Here is a 17,753-nt window from a genome sequence, read left to right as displayed (position 1 = left end):
AGCCCACAGAGATTATTCCACAATCCTATTTTGTTATATATTAAAAGAAAAACTTCCAAATCCCCATAAATGCCATATTATTAATTTCTAGATTATATAGTTTTGATCGAAATTGCCTCTAAGAAAAATGTAAGCATCTATTTGTGGATCCATTTTCTTTCATACCTTTATTGGGATTATAGATAGACATTATTATACGGCGTGAACACCTTCACCAAATGGGTTTACCACCCCAATTGTAGGAAAACCCTCACCTCCCTCCTCTCACTCCAGCCTCTGACCAGCACATGCCGGCGTGCCTGCTTTCTCCTCGGCGTTAAACCTAACGAGCCTCCAATCTGATCTCTCCAGAAGCAAGGTAGAAGGTAAAGCCCATATCTGCATGCCATTCAAAAAAAACCCTCCGGAGTATTATCATTCATTCTTCAGCTGCGTCTTATCATCCGCCACACACCCATCATGTTTTCTGTGGACGCCCAGAGGCTTCATTCTATCAGCAGTGGCTTACTGCACTACACAGCCTATAGGCTACCGCACCTGTCTGGGGCATCGCATGGACTCATTACCTCTGCCTTTATTGGGCTCAATTCGCTTCTTCATCAGAACACATTAACCCATACCGGACATACAAAATGTCAGAAAACACGCACATGCGGTGAGTTACAATCACACTGATCTGCGAGAGGAACCGCTGCAGTGTAACAAAAGAGAAAGCGTTCAGCACACCGCTGAACACGTGTAGCTTCACTAATTATGCATTATGTCGAGGGGGAGGGGGTGACAGGCACCTACATCATGTCACAGCAGTTTAAATGCTCCCGTAGTAATCTACAATGTTTCCATGGCACCCAAGTTTGGCTTCTAGTCACCATATAAGGGCTTTTATTCATATATAGAAAAGGCACGTGCTGTTCGGGATCGATACTTAAACGCGTAATTGGTGGGTGTCTGAAGCTGGCCATGCACTACAGTGAGCAGATACAGGGTAGAACCGCCAAACTGACGCAGTAACCCGCATCAATAAGAGCCTCTGACAGGTCGTTTCAGTCAGTGTGCCCCACATGGTCGCCGATTTTGGAGTAAAGCGAAAGAAAGAAAAAAAGGAGGAGCTGCCGTTGGCCAGGCGGTGACAGACGCCGGGGGGTGGACGAGAAAACCAAGGTGATGCAACTTCCAATAAGCCAAAACTGGCGGAAAAACTTGTACACAGTGCAGAGTGCGACCAGGTGGCAGGATCACCTCTACACGGCCAGATCTCCTAACGACCGGCAAAAGAAAAAGTAGGTTGTGTTTCAGTTTTTCACCTCAGTGGTCTTTTAACGTGGAGTCATTAAGGAGCAACTTTGTCTTTTACCTCCTTGCGCGTCGAGCGGCTGATGTTAAAGGGAGACAAAGCGTACAGCCGGCGGTCTCGGTTTGATGTAAGGGTGATGATTGCTCTGCTAAGTGATGTTAAGGAGCTGTTATTTTAACGGCAGCAGGAAACACGTGGCACTGCTTGTAAACCCTCCTTGTTACTACTAGAAGGGGGAAAGGGAGCATTTTTGGGGGGGATGCTTGGAGGTGATGTGGTGGTGGTGTTTGGGGCGGGGTAAAGAAATTGAAGGGGGAGGAGGGGGGGGGGATTTCCGCGGTAGAATGTTCTTACTTCTTCTCTGATACTTTGTCTCAAGGGTGAAAGGCTTGTATCACTAACAGAGACACTGTTGAATGAAATCAAACAAGCCCACGTTTGAACTACAGAAACTTGGTTGTAGCGATCTAACATGCTAGATAGGTTTAAAGTTGGCCTCAATCAACAATTGTCCAACTCGATCAAACACATTTTTTTTTTTGTTCTCATGCAATGACATTGCGGTGACATGGTTGTGGCCTTTGTCAAAGTGGGTGGGAATCAAGCGCAGCGGTCAGACTCATTTCTTGGCACCGTCTTGATCATTCCTGACAGCTCTGTTGCTGCTATTCTTCCTTCCTTACTTTGATGTTGTCTACCATTACATATCTGAAAATTGCTTGTACTCATAGTGAACTTCTGTGAAAACTTCACTGTTAGTTACATGATTTGTTATGTACCTAGAAGTGAATAACAAATTATGTACCATATTATGTAAGATGCCAATGTTACATTTATTTAATTCAAGTAATGGTTATTGAACTTCTAGTGTTATTACTGATGATAAATACTGTAATGGCCTGAAAATCACAAAATGATGCATTTCTTGTAATATTACAGCAAGTCTATTATTATTATTATTATTATTATTAGTGGTAGCAGTAGTAGTATTTACAGAAAATTTCTATACAAAAAATTAAAAGTATCAAATCCCTGATGATGTTAATTGAGACAACTTTCAGTTTTACATAAACAAAGATAAACATCAAATAAAGAGTTGCTGTTTCATTGATGATAAAATGAATCATTATGTCATCAATGGTGATTCTCTAGTTTTTCAATGCAGTCTAAGCTTCCCACTGATCAGTAAAGAATTAATGTGTTCTGTATGCTTCAAGTGCATCGTCACAACTTATTCAAATTGTTTGTTGGGCTGAATGATAAATGTGTAGTATGTCAACAGAGACTGTGCATGCATTAACAGCAGTCCAGCCCACTATAAATAGACATGCCACCCTTTTCCATTGAATCTTTACTCCCACAAAAGAGTACTTTTCTTTAACATTTTCTATTTGTTTTCCCGAGGCACTGCTCTCTAGGCCACATGGGTTCCTTTACCATGATCACAAGTCCAGCCCTCCTTTGAGTGTTTTAAAAGCTAGTGAAAAGTAAATTACCAATAAGAGTGTTATTCCAACAATATAATGTGGTAATTTAATGCTAGAAAATCAAAATTAAGCTTTTCCAACTTTGTTATGTCTCCAACACATCCTCATAGCTAAATAACAGAACGTTTATAGGTAGTGACCCCTGAACTGTCAAATCTAACCATTTACATGAGAAACATCAGGTGTGTTACGTCAGAGAGTTGCTCTTGCTCACATGGTTTCATAATGCACTTCCTGACACACAGTCTCATTCTGTTAAAGAGTTCAGGTTTTCTACAAAACACGCATGCATCTGAACAATCCAGGTTATACAAAGTGGAGAAGGGATCTAGACAGGGCTGACAAACCTGTTTTGATAGCTTAATTAAGGACATTTAAACTTTAAAATTAATAGCTTTGTGTACTTAAGCTATTATTCAGTGGCTTTCTGTTTCTTGTTGAACATTGAAGGGGAAGTGGTAGTGTAGGAGGAAGCTCTGACATTTGCCAAGTGGTAAACTTGCTACCAGTAGTTAACACGAGCCTTCATTTTTCCTACTTTATTAAATAGTTCATAAAGTTTTGCTTATAGGTGATAAAATTTGTTCCCCATTACCGGTTCTGTAAAGTTAAACCCTACCTGTAAGTTGTCACATTGGTTCCTTATGTTTTCATATATAAATATGAAATCCTACCCGTCTGGAATTGGAATGCCAACATCCAAAGAACAGTTTCAAAGTTAAATGCATTAGGCCTAGGTTGCTGGGGGCTTTCCATGATGAGTGTTTTTTTTCTTCACTCGCCTCTTACCACTCTCCATGTGTTTATACACCACTCGGCATTTAATCATTAGTTATTATGAATTTCTCTTCCACAGTATGTGTTTTCTTCTGTCTCCTGCCCCTCATCTCCAGCTGGTCATTGCAGAGGGCCGCCCCTCCCTGAGCCTGGTTCTGCCAGATGTTTCTTCCTGTTGAAAGGGAGTTTTTCCTTCCCGCTGTCACCAATTGCTTGCTCATAGTGGGTCGTCTGATTGTTTAGGTTTTCTCTACTTGAGGCAACTGTTGTTGTGATTTGGCACAATATGAATGAAATAGACAACATGAATTAAATGAACTGTCAGCTGGATGTGGAAGTAGTTAAGTCTTAACACGTATGCCATAAAAAAGGTTGTAATAATATGTCAATGCTCTGTTTAAAAACATGTTCTTGCTCACTTAATCTTTAAGTAAATGGTTACTCTGGGGTTAAAAGTGTTGCAGAAGAACTGCATTGTGGTAGGTTATAAAAACTGAGCAGGGCTGGCTCCAAAAAGTGGTTAGTTGCCGTGGTGATGTTGGTGCCTTTTTGGATGTTATCTGACAAACTGTGTGACAGCTTGAGAAGTCTGTGGTCCATTCATCTATGTTTACTCAATCATCCTCTGTTTCACCTTGTTACTTAACCATCAAGTTATAGAAAAACTGTATCCTTTGGCACTGATTATCAGTCCAGATGTCAGTCATGTGTCACAGAAGGGTTTCATGTGCTTTAAGGTATCTTGCAACACATTTGTCTATAGCTTTGAATACCTGTAACTGTGGAATTTTCCCATGGCTTGCATCAGACAGTTTTCCCAGAATGCTCTCAGATATTTCAGTGTTATTTTTGTGAAGCGTTGGGTCGGACATGTCCAGATGTCTGGAATGCCCAGACAACTAGAGCAGAAGATGAGCTTTACGCACTGAAAGACATCAAGACAAAAACAAAAGAAAACTGAGCAAAGGTATGCAGAGAAGTAACACAGCATCAGCGGGTTAGCTGTGGTGTCACAGATCTCTGTAATTAATAGCTGTAATTGCAGCTGCTTTGAAGTAGGATCAAAATGAGTAATTGATGGTACCGTTAAGTAATGCATAAAAGCTTTCTGTTAAACTCCACCCTAAAGTGGAGGAGATGACACTGGACTGGTTTAAAAGGGTGGATGGATTCTAGCCACAATATATGTTACCACCACTAGGGGGCACCGAAGTTCCTCTTTCCTCTTGCTTTGTGGTATTTGTTCTCAAAGATCCAGTCATGAAAAACATCAGGTGTTTTTTGTACACAGCCCAAGTGGATCTGGTGCAAAAATAATCTGCAAGGAAATCAAAGGCAGCTCAAAGTGGGGGGAAATTACAAATTATGGCAACCCTGCTTATGTCCTGCATGTTTTGCTGGACTGACATATTTTCACAAAATCCACAGCAAAAACCTGCATATTTTATTCAACTTCCAGAAGAATTTGACTGAGTTTTCATTTAAAAAAAAAATAGACTCCTTCTGAAATGACAGCAACTGTAAATTTACACTGTTTTGGATTTTTTCCACTCTTCTTTGCAGAATTTGTCCATGTTCGACAGGTTTTGAGCACAAATGGCTTGTTTATGCCAAAAAATCTCATTTGAACTTGTGTCCAGATTATAACTGGGCCTGTTATGTCTTGGTTCACTGACATCTGACCTAAACTCTGTTAAGCTCGGTGATATCTGAGTCACGATGGCTTTAGTTTTTTATCTCTTACTCATGAGCAGAGGGAGGCACAACTAGCATGAGGGATCTTAGTCTGTGGAGCCCTGCCCTGGCTGGAATTTAAACGCTGACTTATTGTTCCAAAAAGGGTAATGCCACTACGCTATTCAGCTACTATTGGAAGTCCAAGGTGGACACAGTGGTAATAGGAGTGTTCAGAGCTGTAACCTCCAAAGCTTCATTCGAGACACAACATCAAAGGTCTCTGTGTTAAGAAGAACTAAGATACTGCACAGAACCCCCAAACTCTTATTCAAAAATGCTGATGTAACAATACAAATTTTTGCAGCTGATAAGACATCAAATCAAGCAATAAAGTTTCATCAAAGGATATACAGGGTGGGCCATTTATATGGATACACCGTAATAAAATGGGAATGGTTGGCATTCAGAAGTCGGCCATCTTGGATACAACTTTTGTTTTTTTCAATAGGAAGAGGGCCATGTGACACATCAAACTTATTGGTAATGTCACAAGAAAAACAATGGTGTGCTTGGTTTCAACGTAACTTTATTCTTTCATGAGTTATTTACAAGTTTCTGACCACTCATAAAATGTGTTCAATGTGCTGCCCATTGTGTTGGATTGTCAATGCAACCCTCTTCTCCCACTCTTCACACACTGATAGCAACACGGCAGGAGAAATGCCAGCACAGGCATCCAGTATCCGTAGTTTGAGGTGCTGCACATCTCGTATCTTCACACCATAGACAATTGCCTTCAGATGACCCCAAAGATAAAAGTCTAAGGGGGTCAGATCAGGAGACCTTGGGGGCCATTCAACTGGCCCACGACGACCAATCCACTTTCCAGTAAACTGTTCATCTAGGAATGCTCGGACCTGACATCCATGATGTGGTGGTGCACCATCTTGCTGGAAAAATTCAGGGAACGTGCCAGCTTCAGTGCATAAAGAGGGAAACACATCATCATGTGGGCAATTTCAAATATCCAGTGACCCACTATCGTTGCAGCCCATATACCACACCAAACCATCACTTTTGTTGTTCCAACAGTCTTGGAGGGATCCATCCAATGTGGGTTAGTGTCAGACCAATAGTGGTGGTTTTGTTTGTTAACTTCACCATTCACATAAAAGTTTGCCTCATCACTGAACAAAATCTTCTGCGTGAAGTGAGGGTCCTGTTTCAATTTTTGTTTTGCCCATTCTGCAAATTCTGTGCGCCGATCTGGGTCATCCTCATTGAGATGCTGCAGTAGCTGGAGTTTGTAAGGGTGCCATTTGTGAGTAGCTAATATCCGCCCAAGGGATGTTCGACTAATGCCACTCTCCAGTGACATGCGGCGAGTGCTACGCTGTGGGCTCTTGCTGAATGAAGCTAGGACAACCACTGATGTTTCTTCATTAGTGACAGTTTTCTTGCGTCCACATTTTGGCAAATCCAACACTGAACCAGTTTCACGAAACTTAGCAAGCAGTTTTCTAACTGTAGCATGGGAGATGGGTGGTCTCGTAGGGTGTCTTGCATTGAAATCTGCTGCAATGACCCAGTTACTGCGTTCACCAGATATCAACACAATTTCGATCCGCTCCTCACGTGTTAACCTGTTCGACATGTCAATGGCTGTGAACAAAGAGAAACTTGTAAATAACTCATGAAAGAATAAAGTTACGTTGAAACCAAGCACACCATTGTTTTTCTTGTGACATTACCAATAAGTTTGATGTGTCACATGGCCCTCTTCCTATTGACAAAACAGAAGTTGTATCCAAGATGGCCGACTTCTAAATGGCCACCATGGTCACCACCCATCTTGAGGAGTTTGCCCCCTCACATATACTAATGTGCCACAAACAGGACTTTAATATCACCAACCATTCCCATTTTATTACGGTGTATCCATATAAATGGCCCACCCTGTATATTTCATCCACTCATGAGGGATCAACAAAGACTCTTACTGTTTTTGCACTAATGTTTGAGGGGTTTTCCAGGAATGGTGATGCTATTTTCAGAGAACCTGATGGTCAGTAGGTAGGGCTTTACAATTATGACCAAAATGATTATTTTTGATCAATATCGAGATCACGATTATTTTACAGGTTTTTTTTTTTATTACACTCTCATGTAAGTATAACACTGCTTTCGCACTCATGTTGCGCAACATTCCTGATAATGTAAAACCTTTCGCCTAAATAAATAAATAAATAAATAAATAAAAAAACCTTCTTATTCATCTAAATTCAGTGCAGCTTGTAGAAGAAATATAACAAATAGAGAGATGTTTCAAGGCTTATCACTAATTAATTCAACAGGGCTTTCACCTTTATACTGTGCTGTGTTCCTGTTCATTAATGCATGTTTCCAAGTAAGTTGTTTATTCACCTGGCCTCAGTGCATCTCCTACAATCAAAATGTAAAATATTTACCTTCATTCATTCAGGAGTTAGACTAAAGCACTTTTTGAAGCACTTTTTACGCTGGGAAGTAGTAGAGACTGAGTTTATTTATTATCATAAACTGCTTGAGATGTACAATCACAAGGGGTCCCACCATATAGTTACTGTATGACAAAACACAGTTGACAGAGTAAGTAAGGATGGCTACAGTTACTACAAGAATCTCTACACCAATAAACACACGGATGACGCAAGAAGAGATACAAACTGAAAATTACAACTCAGAGGCAGAAGTTCAAGTTGTACCAGCAGTATAATGCAGTTGTTTCTGTCCTTGACGCAGTTTCCATTTCAGCATTGCGTTCTTATCTTTTACTATGATGCCAGGTCTCTCTTGGAAATGAGATTTTTAATCTCAGTGAGCTTTTTTTTTACCCGGATAAATAAAGGACTAATAAAAAAAATAGTATAATAATAATAAAAGTAACAGCCATCCCTCCAATCCTTAAACGCTGTGGCCGCTCCACCATTTTCCACCTCCCAGCACACACAGCATTCCATAAACGTCTGGGAACTGAGGACACCGCTTACTGGAGCTTTGGGAGGGGAATGTTTTCCTATTCTTGTCTGATAAAAGATTCTAGGTGCTCAATGGTTCTGCATCTTTGTTATATTTAGTGTTTCACGATAATCCAAATATTTTTAGTTGTGAAAGGCCTAGACTTCTGGCAGGCCAGTTCAGCACCCAGACTCTCCGACTCTGAAGCCATGCTGTTTTAATGGGTGCTGTATGGGGTTTAGCATTGTTTTGCTGAAGTATCCAAAGCCTTCGCTTAAAAAAAAAAAAAGTAATTTGGATGAGAACGTGTTGCTCTAACACCTGCATATAACTTTCAGCATTAATAGTGGCTATCCAGATGTGCAGGCTGCCTATTCTACAGGCTCTAATGCAGCGGTCTTAACCTTTTTTGCACCGTGGACCGGTTTCTGTCCGACAACATTGTCATGGACCCTAACCCTCTGTTTCAAATTTTAAATCATCTGACCACAGAACAGTTTTCAGGTTTTGCCTCAGTCCGTTTTAGATGACCTTTGACCCAGCGAAGATAGCAGTGTCTCAGGATCATGTTCACATATGGCATCTTCTTTGCATGGTAGAGCTTTAACCTGTGTTTGTGGGTGGCACTGTGAACTATGTTCACAAACAATGAAGCCAAAGTGTTTCCTGAGCCCATGCAGTGATTTCAGTCATCATGTTTGTTTGTTTATTAAATGCAGTGCCACCTGAGGGTGCAGAGATCATGAACATTCAATACTGATTTTTGGCATTATCTCTTGCACACCAAGATTTCTCCAGATTACCCAAATCTTTTGATGCAGACATGTATGCTAATGGTGAGATATTTTAAAGTCCTCACAATCAAGGGAATTAGAGAAAGGGGCATGTGTATGTGTATTTGTGGTTCTTTAACTCGTGATCTCTGGGCCAAAGTCTCCATTCCATTACGATAAGAGAGGTCAGGCCCTCTTCAGGTATTTATATGCCTGTGTGTGTTTTTATTGTACCGGTGGCTTGTCACTGATTGTCGTCAGAAAAGGTTTTCTCTGCTATCTGCATTTCTATATTTAGCACTAATTTTACCTGTTGTCTTGGCAGGAGATTTGCTCCTATTGATGATATGTTTCTGTGTTTTTGCAGCAGTCTCCTTCCACTCAAACTAGTGTACAACAGCAGACGATATAATTTAAATGCCACAATACAGAAATAATAGATCACGTTTGTGTGCGTCACAAATCCCATATCTTCTCATTCCCAATGCCATTGCCTTATTGTGAGAATCCCTATTTTTTTTTTCCTGCAGTCCACAAGTAATGCATAGTTTGCTGGCTCTATTTACTGGATGCTGAACAAAGGCCCAAGCATAGTTACCGCTGTTTTGAGTACCCGCACAATGTCTTAGTTGTGAGGAGCAGACTGCCTGCTATGACAAAACGGAGCTTGTGAAGCTCCAATCATTCTGCTGCATATTGACTTTATTGAAAGTAAACATGGCCGATTTGCAAAAAATATGATGCATTCTAAACAATAATAATGGGTGCTGTTTTGTCTTAAATCCACTGCGTTGTGCGTCGTGTCTCACAGTGCTACAGTGTAGATGTGTACAAATCAAGTACAGGTTGGTGGTGCATCTGTCTGGTAAATAAAGAAAAGTAATTCATGAGCTCTTCTTGCGTGGATCCACCTTAGCTCTTTTATTTGCTGAAGCGATGGCTCAGCAAAAATGTAATTACAACAAACTATCTGTCATTTGTGAACCTCGTTCCTTCCAATTCTTTGACTCAGCAGGCCGTTTTATCCCCAGATCAATGGGGCCCCAACAAAAAAAGAAAAAAAAAACTGCCTATGCATAGTGTTTAATGTGTAACTATCCAGGGCCATCATGGCTTTTTCCCCCCACCTTGATAAATAGCATAATTCTAATGCAGCATTTAGGATAAGTGGATTAACTTTGAAATATGTTAACTACCTTTTCTTTTGCTTTGTGAGTTTGATGGAATTAACTTGAAAGCAAAGAGCAAACCTTGAGCCTTGACTTTTGAACCCTCTTTATTATTACTCACTTGTTATTTTGCCATGACCTCTGTCGTAAGTCGTCTGTCACTTTTATGAACTCATTTAAATTTAAAGATATGGAAAGTCAAGAGGTCATAAATCAAGGCAAGGAGAGGCCCGAAGTGTCGGGTTTTGTTTGAGAAGGATTTTGTCCCAACCCAACACTTTAAGGCAAACTTTATATTGCACATTTTCAGGCAGCCTCCTACTCTTTTACATTTGGGGATTCACAATGAAATGCAGATTCTTTTTCTTATATTGTTAATCATGTTAGCTATCTTAGTTTCATGTATTAGCATGCATTTGTTTTCAACATAAAAGTAGTGCATGTACTTGGGCACAAGTGTGAAAATCTTTGATTTTTCTCTAATCTTTGCAAAAAACGAAACGTTGGACTTCATCCTCTGACAGCACCAATGCTGAGGTATTTTATTCTGGACTGGAGAGACGGGCTGACACTGCTACTCACAGGGTCTTGTAGTTGCCGTCGCTGAAAAGTGTCCATCCTCAGCTTCTACCTCTATTAACTGCTCATTAATTTACTCATGTTTTCATTGATTAAAGAATCAATCAGAAGAAGTCTACTTTATTCATAGTTTCTTAATTATCCCCGTTACAATCTACTCACGCAAGAATATGAACACAAAAAAACCTCTATTAGAACTGATAAGTAGCCTCGTAAAAAATCGAATAAGACTTTTAATTTTCTAAGCACTCGCTCAGGAGTTTGACCCAAATGCAGAGCTGAGCAGGAGGATGCTTCTGAGGGTCTGTTTGGGGCCCAGCGTTGAAGACCGAGCAGTTCAAGAGGCTGGTCCGCAGGTTGGCAGCGGCATCAGAGGGACCTCTCCAGAGGTGGCCAGAAGTGGTGACTGAGGTGTTCTGGGGGCTATATCACCACTTCCAGCCAGGTGGCCAGTGATGGAGACGAAGACCCTCTAGAGGCTGACATTTACGAATGAGGGTGACCCTCTCATGGCAGGATACCAACAACAGAGGCAGGGACCATCTGAAGTCCAGTAGTGGTCAAAGAGACCTTCTGGAGGCCAAACAGATGATCAGCAGTGGAGTCAGAGACCTTCAGATGACTCGCAACAAAGGAGACTGTCAGGTGGATGAGCTGGAAGCCGCTCACAAAAGAGTCATCCTGGCTCAATCGTAGGCTGTTCAGACTCAGGGTCAAACAACACAAGTCCCTTGGGCTCAGATTCTGGAAACTGGGGCTGCACAGTGAACACAGTCTCCTCTGGCTGGGATTGTGCAGGGCACGCAGTCTGCACTGGCTCGGGATCTGGCAGGTGTATCCTGCTCAGGCTTCGGATACACCAGAGGCTCGGGACAAATGAAGGTCACCAGCTGAGGCACAGTCTCGGAGGCATCCTGCACAGACTCTGGATTATCCACGTAATCTGGAGTAGCACAAACTACCCAGTTAGTCTGGATCTGAACATCTTGTTTCTTTTGGGTGGTGAATGCAGAAAACCATTATCCATGGAGCCTGACTACCTAACAAAAGAACTCCTCTAATGTAAACAGGTTGTGTCTGCTGGGGCTGTGCCTGGTCAGACCATGCTGTCGCTGTCTGTAGGTCCTGAAGACTACGTGAAGTTGAGGACCCAAAATGCAGGCTGGTTTCTACAAAGGGAAACTGTTTATTTGATAGAGGCCAAAATGCAAAATATAAAATGATTTAAGAAATTAAGTATAAACAAAACTATAACTTGGAACAAAACTCAATTGCAAAACTAGGAAAACCTGAGAATGTAAACCTTGAGAAATCAACCAGGAACCATGTACTGGAAAACGACAAACAAACTAAGCTGTTGATCTGTATGGCCATGCATACCGATCAGTTTGAATGGTACTGAAACAGCTTTTACAGAGAATTTTGTGCCAGAAATGATCTCTTTTTATGTTTTATAAAGTTTACCCCTTTTTATTCTGCAGGCTTTTGAGTCTTTTGCTCTTTATGCATTTCTTCATACAACATCTCAGTACGGTATACTCGGATTGTGATAAATCGAACTCTTAGAGAGTGTTCTTTATTTGGACTTGATGTTGTGATGCATCCTGCAAACAACTCCTGATCCGTTTAATTTACGAAGAAATAACTAAACAGTAGCACTCACCTGCTCACGAAATGGCTTTTCAGTCAACTTTCCAATTACTTTTGGAGTGCTGTAATTCCTAAACCCTCCCTCTAATTTGGTCGTGAATAACCTCAAATTAAAAATGTCTCCACAATAAGCTCATATTCATCATTATAACTGATTTTTTTTAATATTCCTTAAATTTTGTAGATGTCCAAGTAATTATACATAGAAGGGTGGAAGAAATGAGAGGTAACCAGAGGCTGAGGAGCTCATTCTTACCGGGTTTATCATCAATGCTGTGTAAGCAGTCGGCTCTGAACCTACTTTGCATCATCCTTGGCTTTTTGTGGTGTAGACGGGGCACGCATTAGTGTTCAGTCTGCAGCCTTTTACTAAGGGAAATGTTTAAATTCTCTAAAGAGCCTACATCATCCAAACCAAAAACGTTTTGTTTTTTTATCTTCAAGATTCACCTCTTGAGCCCCTCTTGCCAAGCTCATTGGTTATGGATATTTCTGCTTTTTTTTTTTTCCTCACAAGCAACTTAGTGGTGAATGGGGCAGGGAATAACATAATTCTCATTCTCAGTTAATCCATTAATCCGCTCCTCTGTGGAAAGGAATATAAAGTTCAAAACCAGAAAACACTTCATTTAAAAAAAAAAAAAAGAAAAGTTGTCACATTTACAATAATCAGACAGTTTTAGGCGTTTTTTTTATTGATAAGATTACTTCATGTTAGTGACAAGGTGGTACTGTGGGACATTATGCAGTCTGTGCTTGGAAGCTACTTACCTCACAAGGGCCAACAGACACGTCAGGTTTCAGAGTAAGTTGGACGTAACCTCTTGCTGACACGCCTCCCTGGATTGCCCAATAGGCTTGGCTCAACTCTTACCTTATGTACATACATTACCCAGCCAGTGAGAAGGAGCCAGAGCACGGTGATTTGATCTAAGACTTCAGCCTTTGTGTCAGTGAGTTTCTCACGGCCGAGCTGCTAGCCTTTTTCCTGACGTACAAGGTTGTGTTTTGGTTGTGTGGTTTTTCTCTGTTCAGACATATTGTGGATGGTAAGGATCAGTTTTTAATCTAGTTTCTTCCCATCTTTTTATCAGTGTGCATCATGATGTGTATGATGGTTGACCCCAGGGGGAGGCATTTTTTCCAGTCCCTGTAGGCTCCCGTGTATGTGACGTGTACATGTGTGGGGGATTTTTTTTTTTTTTGCCCGTAACAGTAAATAGTGGCTATATTTGGCCACTTTTCACGAGCGCTTCTAGTATACTGAAGTTTTTTTTGGGGGGGGGGGGGGGGGGGTTTGAACATTTTTATTCCCAGAGCCAAATAAAGGGAGACATACTTCAGATTTGAGGGATGTCTAGTTTATATCTGTTTGTGTTTTGGACTGTTGGAGAAATATAAGCTGCTGGGAAGACTGGCTTTTCCAGGTCTGGTAGACCAAATCAGTAATTAATTCATGAGCAGAAACAGCTGCAGATGAATCTGTAGCTGTAGTATTTACAGGTGTATATCTATTATAAACTACTGTTGATGTTGTTTGCTCTGAACATGCGTGCAGGGATGCAGTGAAAGGTAAGTGCCCAGATGCACATTTCAGAAACTTTTCAATCCAAAGTATTTTCGGCCACTTTTCTTCCAGATCCAGGCTGAGTGTTCTTTTCCCAGTCTGGCTTCCACACAGCAGTAGTCAGTGGGCAGTCTAAACGTTTCCCTAACAGTTAATCTCTTTACACAAAAGGGCACTTTGTTATGGCAGCTGCTTTGCTAAAAAAAAAATGCAAATCTGTCACTACATGTTTTCTGAATTGTTTGCCTGCATCCTCACTAACTGACGCTTTACCAGTTACATTCCCACCTTTTCTTCAACTCTCACCATAAACAGTTGATGTGCGGTTTTAAAAATTTTGACCTCAGAGCAGGTCATGTACTAAGACTGACAAGCTGTTTTGAACATGGCCAAAGGGGACAAGAAACTAAAAAAAAGTGTTGCTTTGCCTTCCCCCCTATTCCCCACTTACCCTACCCCTTTCTCCCCCCCCCAACTCCTGTTCTCCCTCCACCCCTCTCTGCCTGTCACGTGTTCTTTTCACAGCATAGAAAAGTTTCTGGATTAGGGCAGAATTAGCACAAAGCAGCGACGCCACTTCAGCTACACTTGCAAGCAGCACAGAAGAAGGGGGGACAGAGACGGAGAGAGCGACGCGACGGGGGTGAAGACGCTCCAGCGAACCTCGACCACCTCAGAAAACTCCAAACTTTGCTGGGCGAGAGGCAGACGAGTCCATCCCAGACACAGGGAGAGAGAGAGAGAGAGCGCGCGCGAGAGAGAGAGGCAGGGGATCTTTGCCGACGAGGTCCTGAAGGATGGAAGAGAAGCAGTTTGCTGGGATCCTGGTAAGTTTCACTTTTGTTCAGCAAACACGTGTGCGCACACTCGTGTTTTTTAAAAGCAGTAACATGCGGATGCAAACACATCTCAGCTGTAGGCCGCTGGTGGGATGCAGCTGCTGGACCACCAGTTGAGTCACCCTCTGGCTCCCCTTTGGAGGCCAGGTGGTTTGGCTTCATTTCACTAGGGGACCATTCACAGGACTCTAACCTGTTATGTGTTCAAAAGTAGGCTGTTGTGCTCATACTTTCCTACTTTTTCTCCCGTTTTTATGTTGAAATTCTGAACCTGGGATGAGGATTCACAGATTTTTCACTGAGTAAAAAAAAAACAAAAACGGCCGCAGTTTCCCCACCAGGGTGATTATCCTGTTTATGTGCAGGAGACGGAGCTGTCACCCCCTGCTGTTCACAATGGCACTGCTTAACTACACATTAGCAACTAAACACGGTCCCAAAAGCCCCCAAAGTTCATTTGCAGGCATAGAAGCTCTCCTCTCAGCACACTCTCACCAGCTATCTGATCTCTGCAAGAGCTGAAAACAGTAAAAGTGGATTCACTTTTTTTTTGTTTTGTTTTTTTTGGAGAGGAGGTGGCTGCTGATAAAACATGAGGCCAAGAGGTAAATGTGTCAGTGTCAGGCCTACACTGTTGGGGAAGCTTTAAATAGAGGTTTGGCGTCATTGGCAGTCCGGTCACCTCTCCTTCCGTCTCTCTCTCTCTCTGGCTTTCTCCCTTTAGTCCGTCTTGAGACGGCGATAACTGAGCTCCAACTCTCATCTGACATTCTTGCCTGTTTGAAGCCTCGCTTTCCTCCCCGCTGACATTTTTTCTCTCTCTCTGTCTCTCTCACTGCCGCATCCTTTTAAGATGTATATCCCCGCTAAAATGCAAACACACCGTCTGAAGTTAAGAGGGCGCCGTTATCAGCGTCTCTCCCGCACAAACATTTGAAGGTGCTTGGAGGAGGGAGATATAATTTTGTATTTTTTTTTTGGCTTTCAAAAATTGTGTTTGTTTGTGTTGGAGAGTTTACAGCTCAGTGACAGATAGCCAGTCAGTTGTTTGATTGCTTTGGCACTGCCGGGTATTTGGGGGGGGGGGGGGGGGGGGGGAGAAAACCAAAAGTTCTGTGTGTTTGGCTGTAGCTCAACAGGAGATTTTTAAATGATTGTGTCAAGAGGTAGATGTGAATACTCTTGGCTACATGTGCCTGCATTTAACTGAGATGTAAGTGGCACTCTGTGGCCACTAGGAAGTTCCAGACCTCACGCACACAGCGGGCAAGCATAGAGGAAACAACTGAAGTATCAATCAAGTGTTTCTGTAGTTACTCCTCGCAGCCAGCAGCGGTTTGAAGGCTAATAATAATAAAGTAAAGTGAATGGATCAATTCAGGATATTGTACTGTTTCAGTGCAGGCTTTAGCTATTCATCTCACCTGAGAGAAGTTAAAATTCTATCATTTGTAATCTTTAAACTGAATTTTGTCGACTCAAAGCGTTTGAAGCCATTCTGCTGTACTGCTCAGTGAGCGCTTTACTTAAACTGCTTCTTTATGACGATTTAACACATTGAAAAGCGTAATGGAGGCACAGAGCTGCAGGTAGATCGTACGCCACCTGCAGCAGTGATGGCAGACAGCAGCTAACACACACATAGTTTCTCATGGCTGGGATTGTTGTCTTCAGCATTTGTGGACAGTGGTGCCAATTGTGTCTTAGAGATGGCAACAACAGATAAAAGAGTGTGTGTGAGTGTGTGAGTGTATCTTGCTCTCCCATCGCCAACTGTCACTTGTGTTTTTTCCCTCCCTCCCGCTCCTTGAGCTCTTTTTTTTCTGTCTCTCCGTGTTAGACCATGCTCTCATCCAGAAGTTGATTTTGAATTTATGTAGTTATTTATCATGTGACTCAGTCTATTCATCTTTGCCTCTATTCAGAGGGTGGAAATGGTCTTTCCTCCCTCATTGTTTGATTCCACTCAGCAATACCCGTTTTTGAATTGTCTGGTTAAATTTATTTATGCAGGTCCAGGTGGTTGGTGGATGGACCAGTCACCGTAAATCTCAGGACACACAAGGCGCTCGCTTCCTGCTACTGCTTGGCTCGGCTGGTAGCCTTCTGCCGGGACTCTTTCTGTTTCAAACTTTACTCCCTTGCTCTTTCACAGCAGTCAAAAGGGAGCCCCGTCTCCTCAATCTTCCTGCGTTGTCTTTGACTGCCCTGGAAGTTACCACTTCCACTGAGCGGATGAGCAGATGGTGCCCTGGCACAAGGTTTTACCGCATGGATAGCTGTCTCTTTGTCTTTACTCCTTAAAGCGTCTGCTGTGAAGATGTATGTATGTGGATGTGAGAGTAGGGAGGGGAAGGAGGAGGAGTTGGACTGAGGTGTTGCTTATATTTTCTGCTGGGCGCTGTATTGATATGTCTGGCCGTGCTGGGCCAGAGCCGGCCCTCCATCACCATCAAGGCCAAAGGAGGAGGAAAAGGTCAGCGAGGACTGGCTACTGATCAGAGTTTAATGTTGGCAAGCCTTTAAGAGTTTGCTTGTTACTTTTCGTCCATAATTGCTGAGAAATGTGGACTTGGGAGGGCTTATCAGCGGTTCTAAGTTCAGTTTCTCAAACCCTGACATTCTTACATGATACAATTTGTGTTTCCCCCAAAACTGAAACTTTCTGGCACTCTGTAATAAGATGATGTTAAGTCCTTAATGTCAAATTGTTTGTTGCAGCAGATTCTTGAAGCTACAATGTGCTCTCAATGCAATTGACAAAGGATTAAAAAAAAAAATGCTATTTTTCATCCATGTTTAGTTTAAGTTACAAAGTAACCAAAAACTACAGAACATAAAGGAGTGATTTGCAGGTTACAACAATGCCCTCCACGTTTGTGCATTTAAGGATGCACATGCACAGGTGCAAACAAAGGGTTTTACCTTCTGACAAAACTTAAAA

The 17,753-nt window shown here is 42.0% G+C and overlaps 1 protein-coding gene across 2 annotated transcripts in view; it reads left to right on the top strand.

Moving 5' to 3' along the window:
* The first annotated feature begins 349 nt into the window (after positions 1–349).
* Positions 350–17,753, top strand: part of slc6a9 (solute carrier family 6 member 9) — a 77,111-nt gene continuing 59,707 nt past the window's right edge. The window contains exons 1-2 of one of the 2 annotated variants that reach the window (XM_085139719.1): positions 350–365; positions 14,496–14,797. In XM_085139719.1, coding sequence (XP_084995845.1) covers positions 14,768–14,797 — 30 coding nt within the window. In that variant the 5' untranslated portion in view covers positions 350–365; positions 14,496–14,767. Of the gene's footprint in view, positions 366–934; positions 1,281–14,495; positions 14,798–17,753 lie in introns of those variants that run through there. The other variant, XM_085139718.1, reaches the window with a different exon arrangement.

This window comes from Neolamprologus multifasciatus, chromosome 18 (assembly GCF_963576455.1).
Source record: "Neolamprologus multifasciatus chromosome 18, fNeoMul1.2, whole genome shotgun sequence".
NCBI lineage: Eukaryota > Metazoa > Chordata > Actinopteri > Cichliformes > Cichlidae > Neolamprologus > Neolamprologus multifasciatus.
This window is presented reverse-complemented; position numbering and strand designations above follow the sequence as displayed.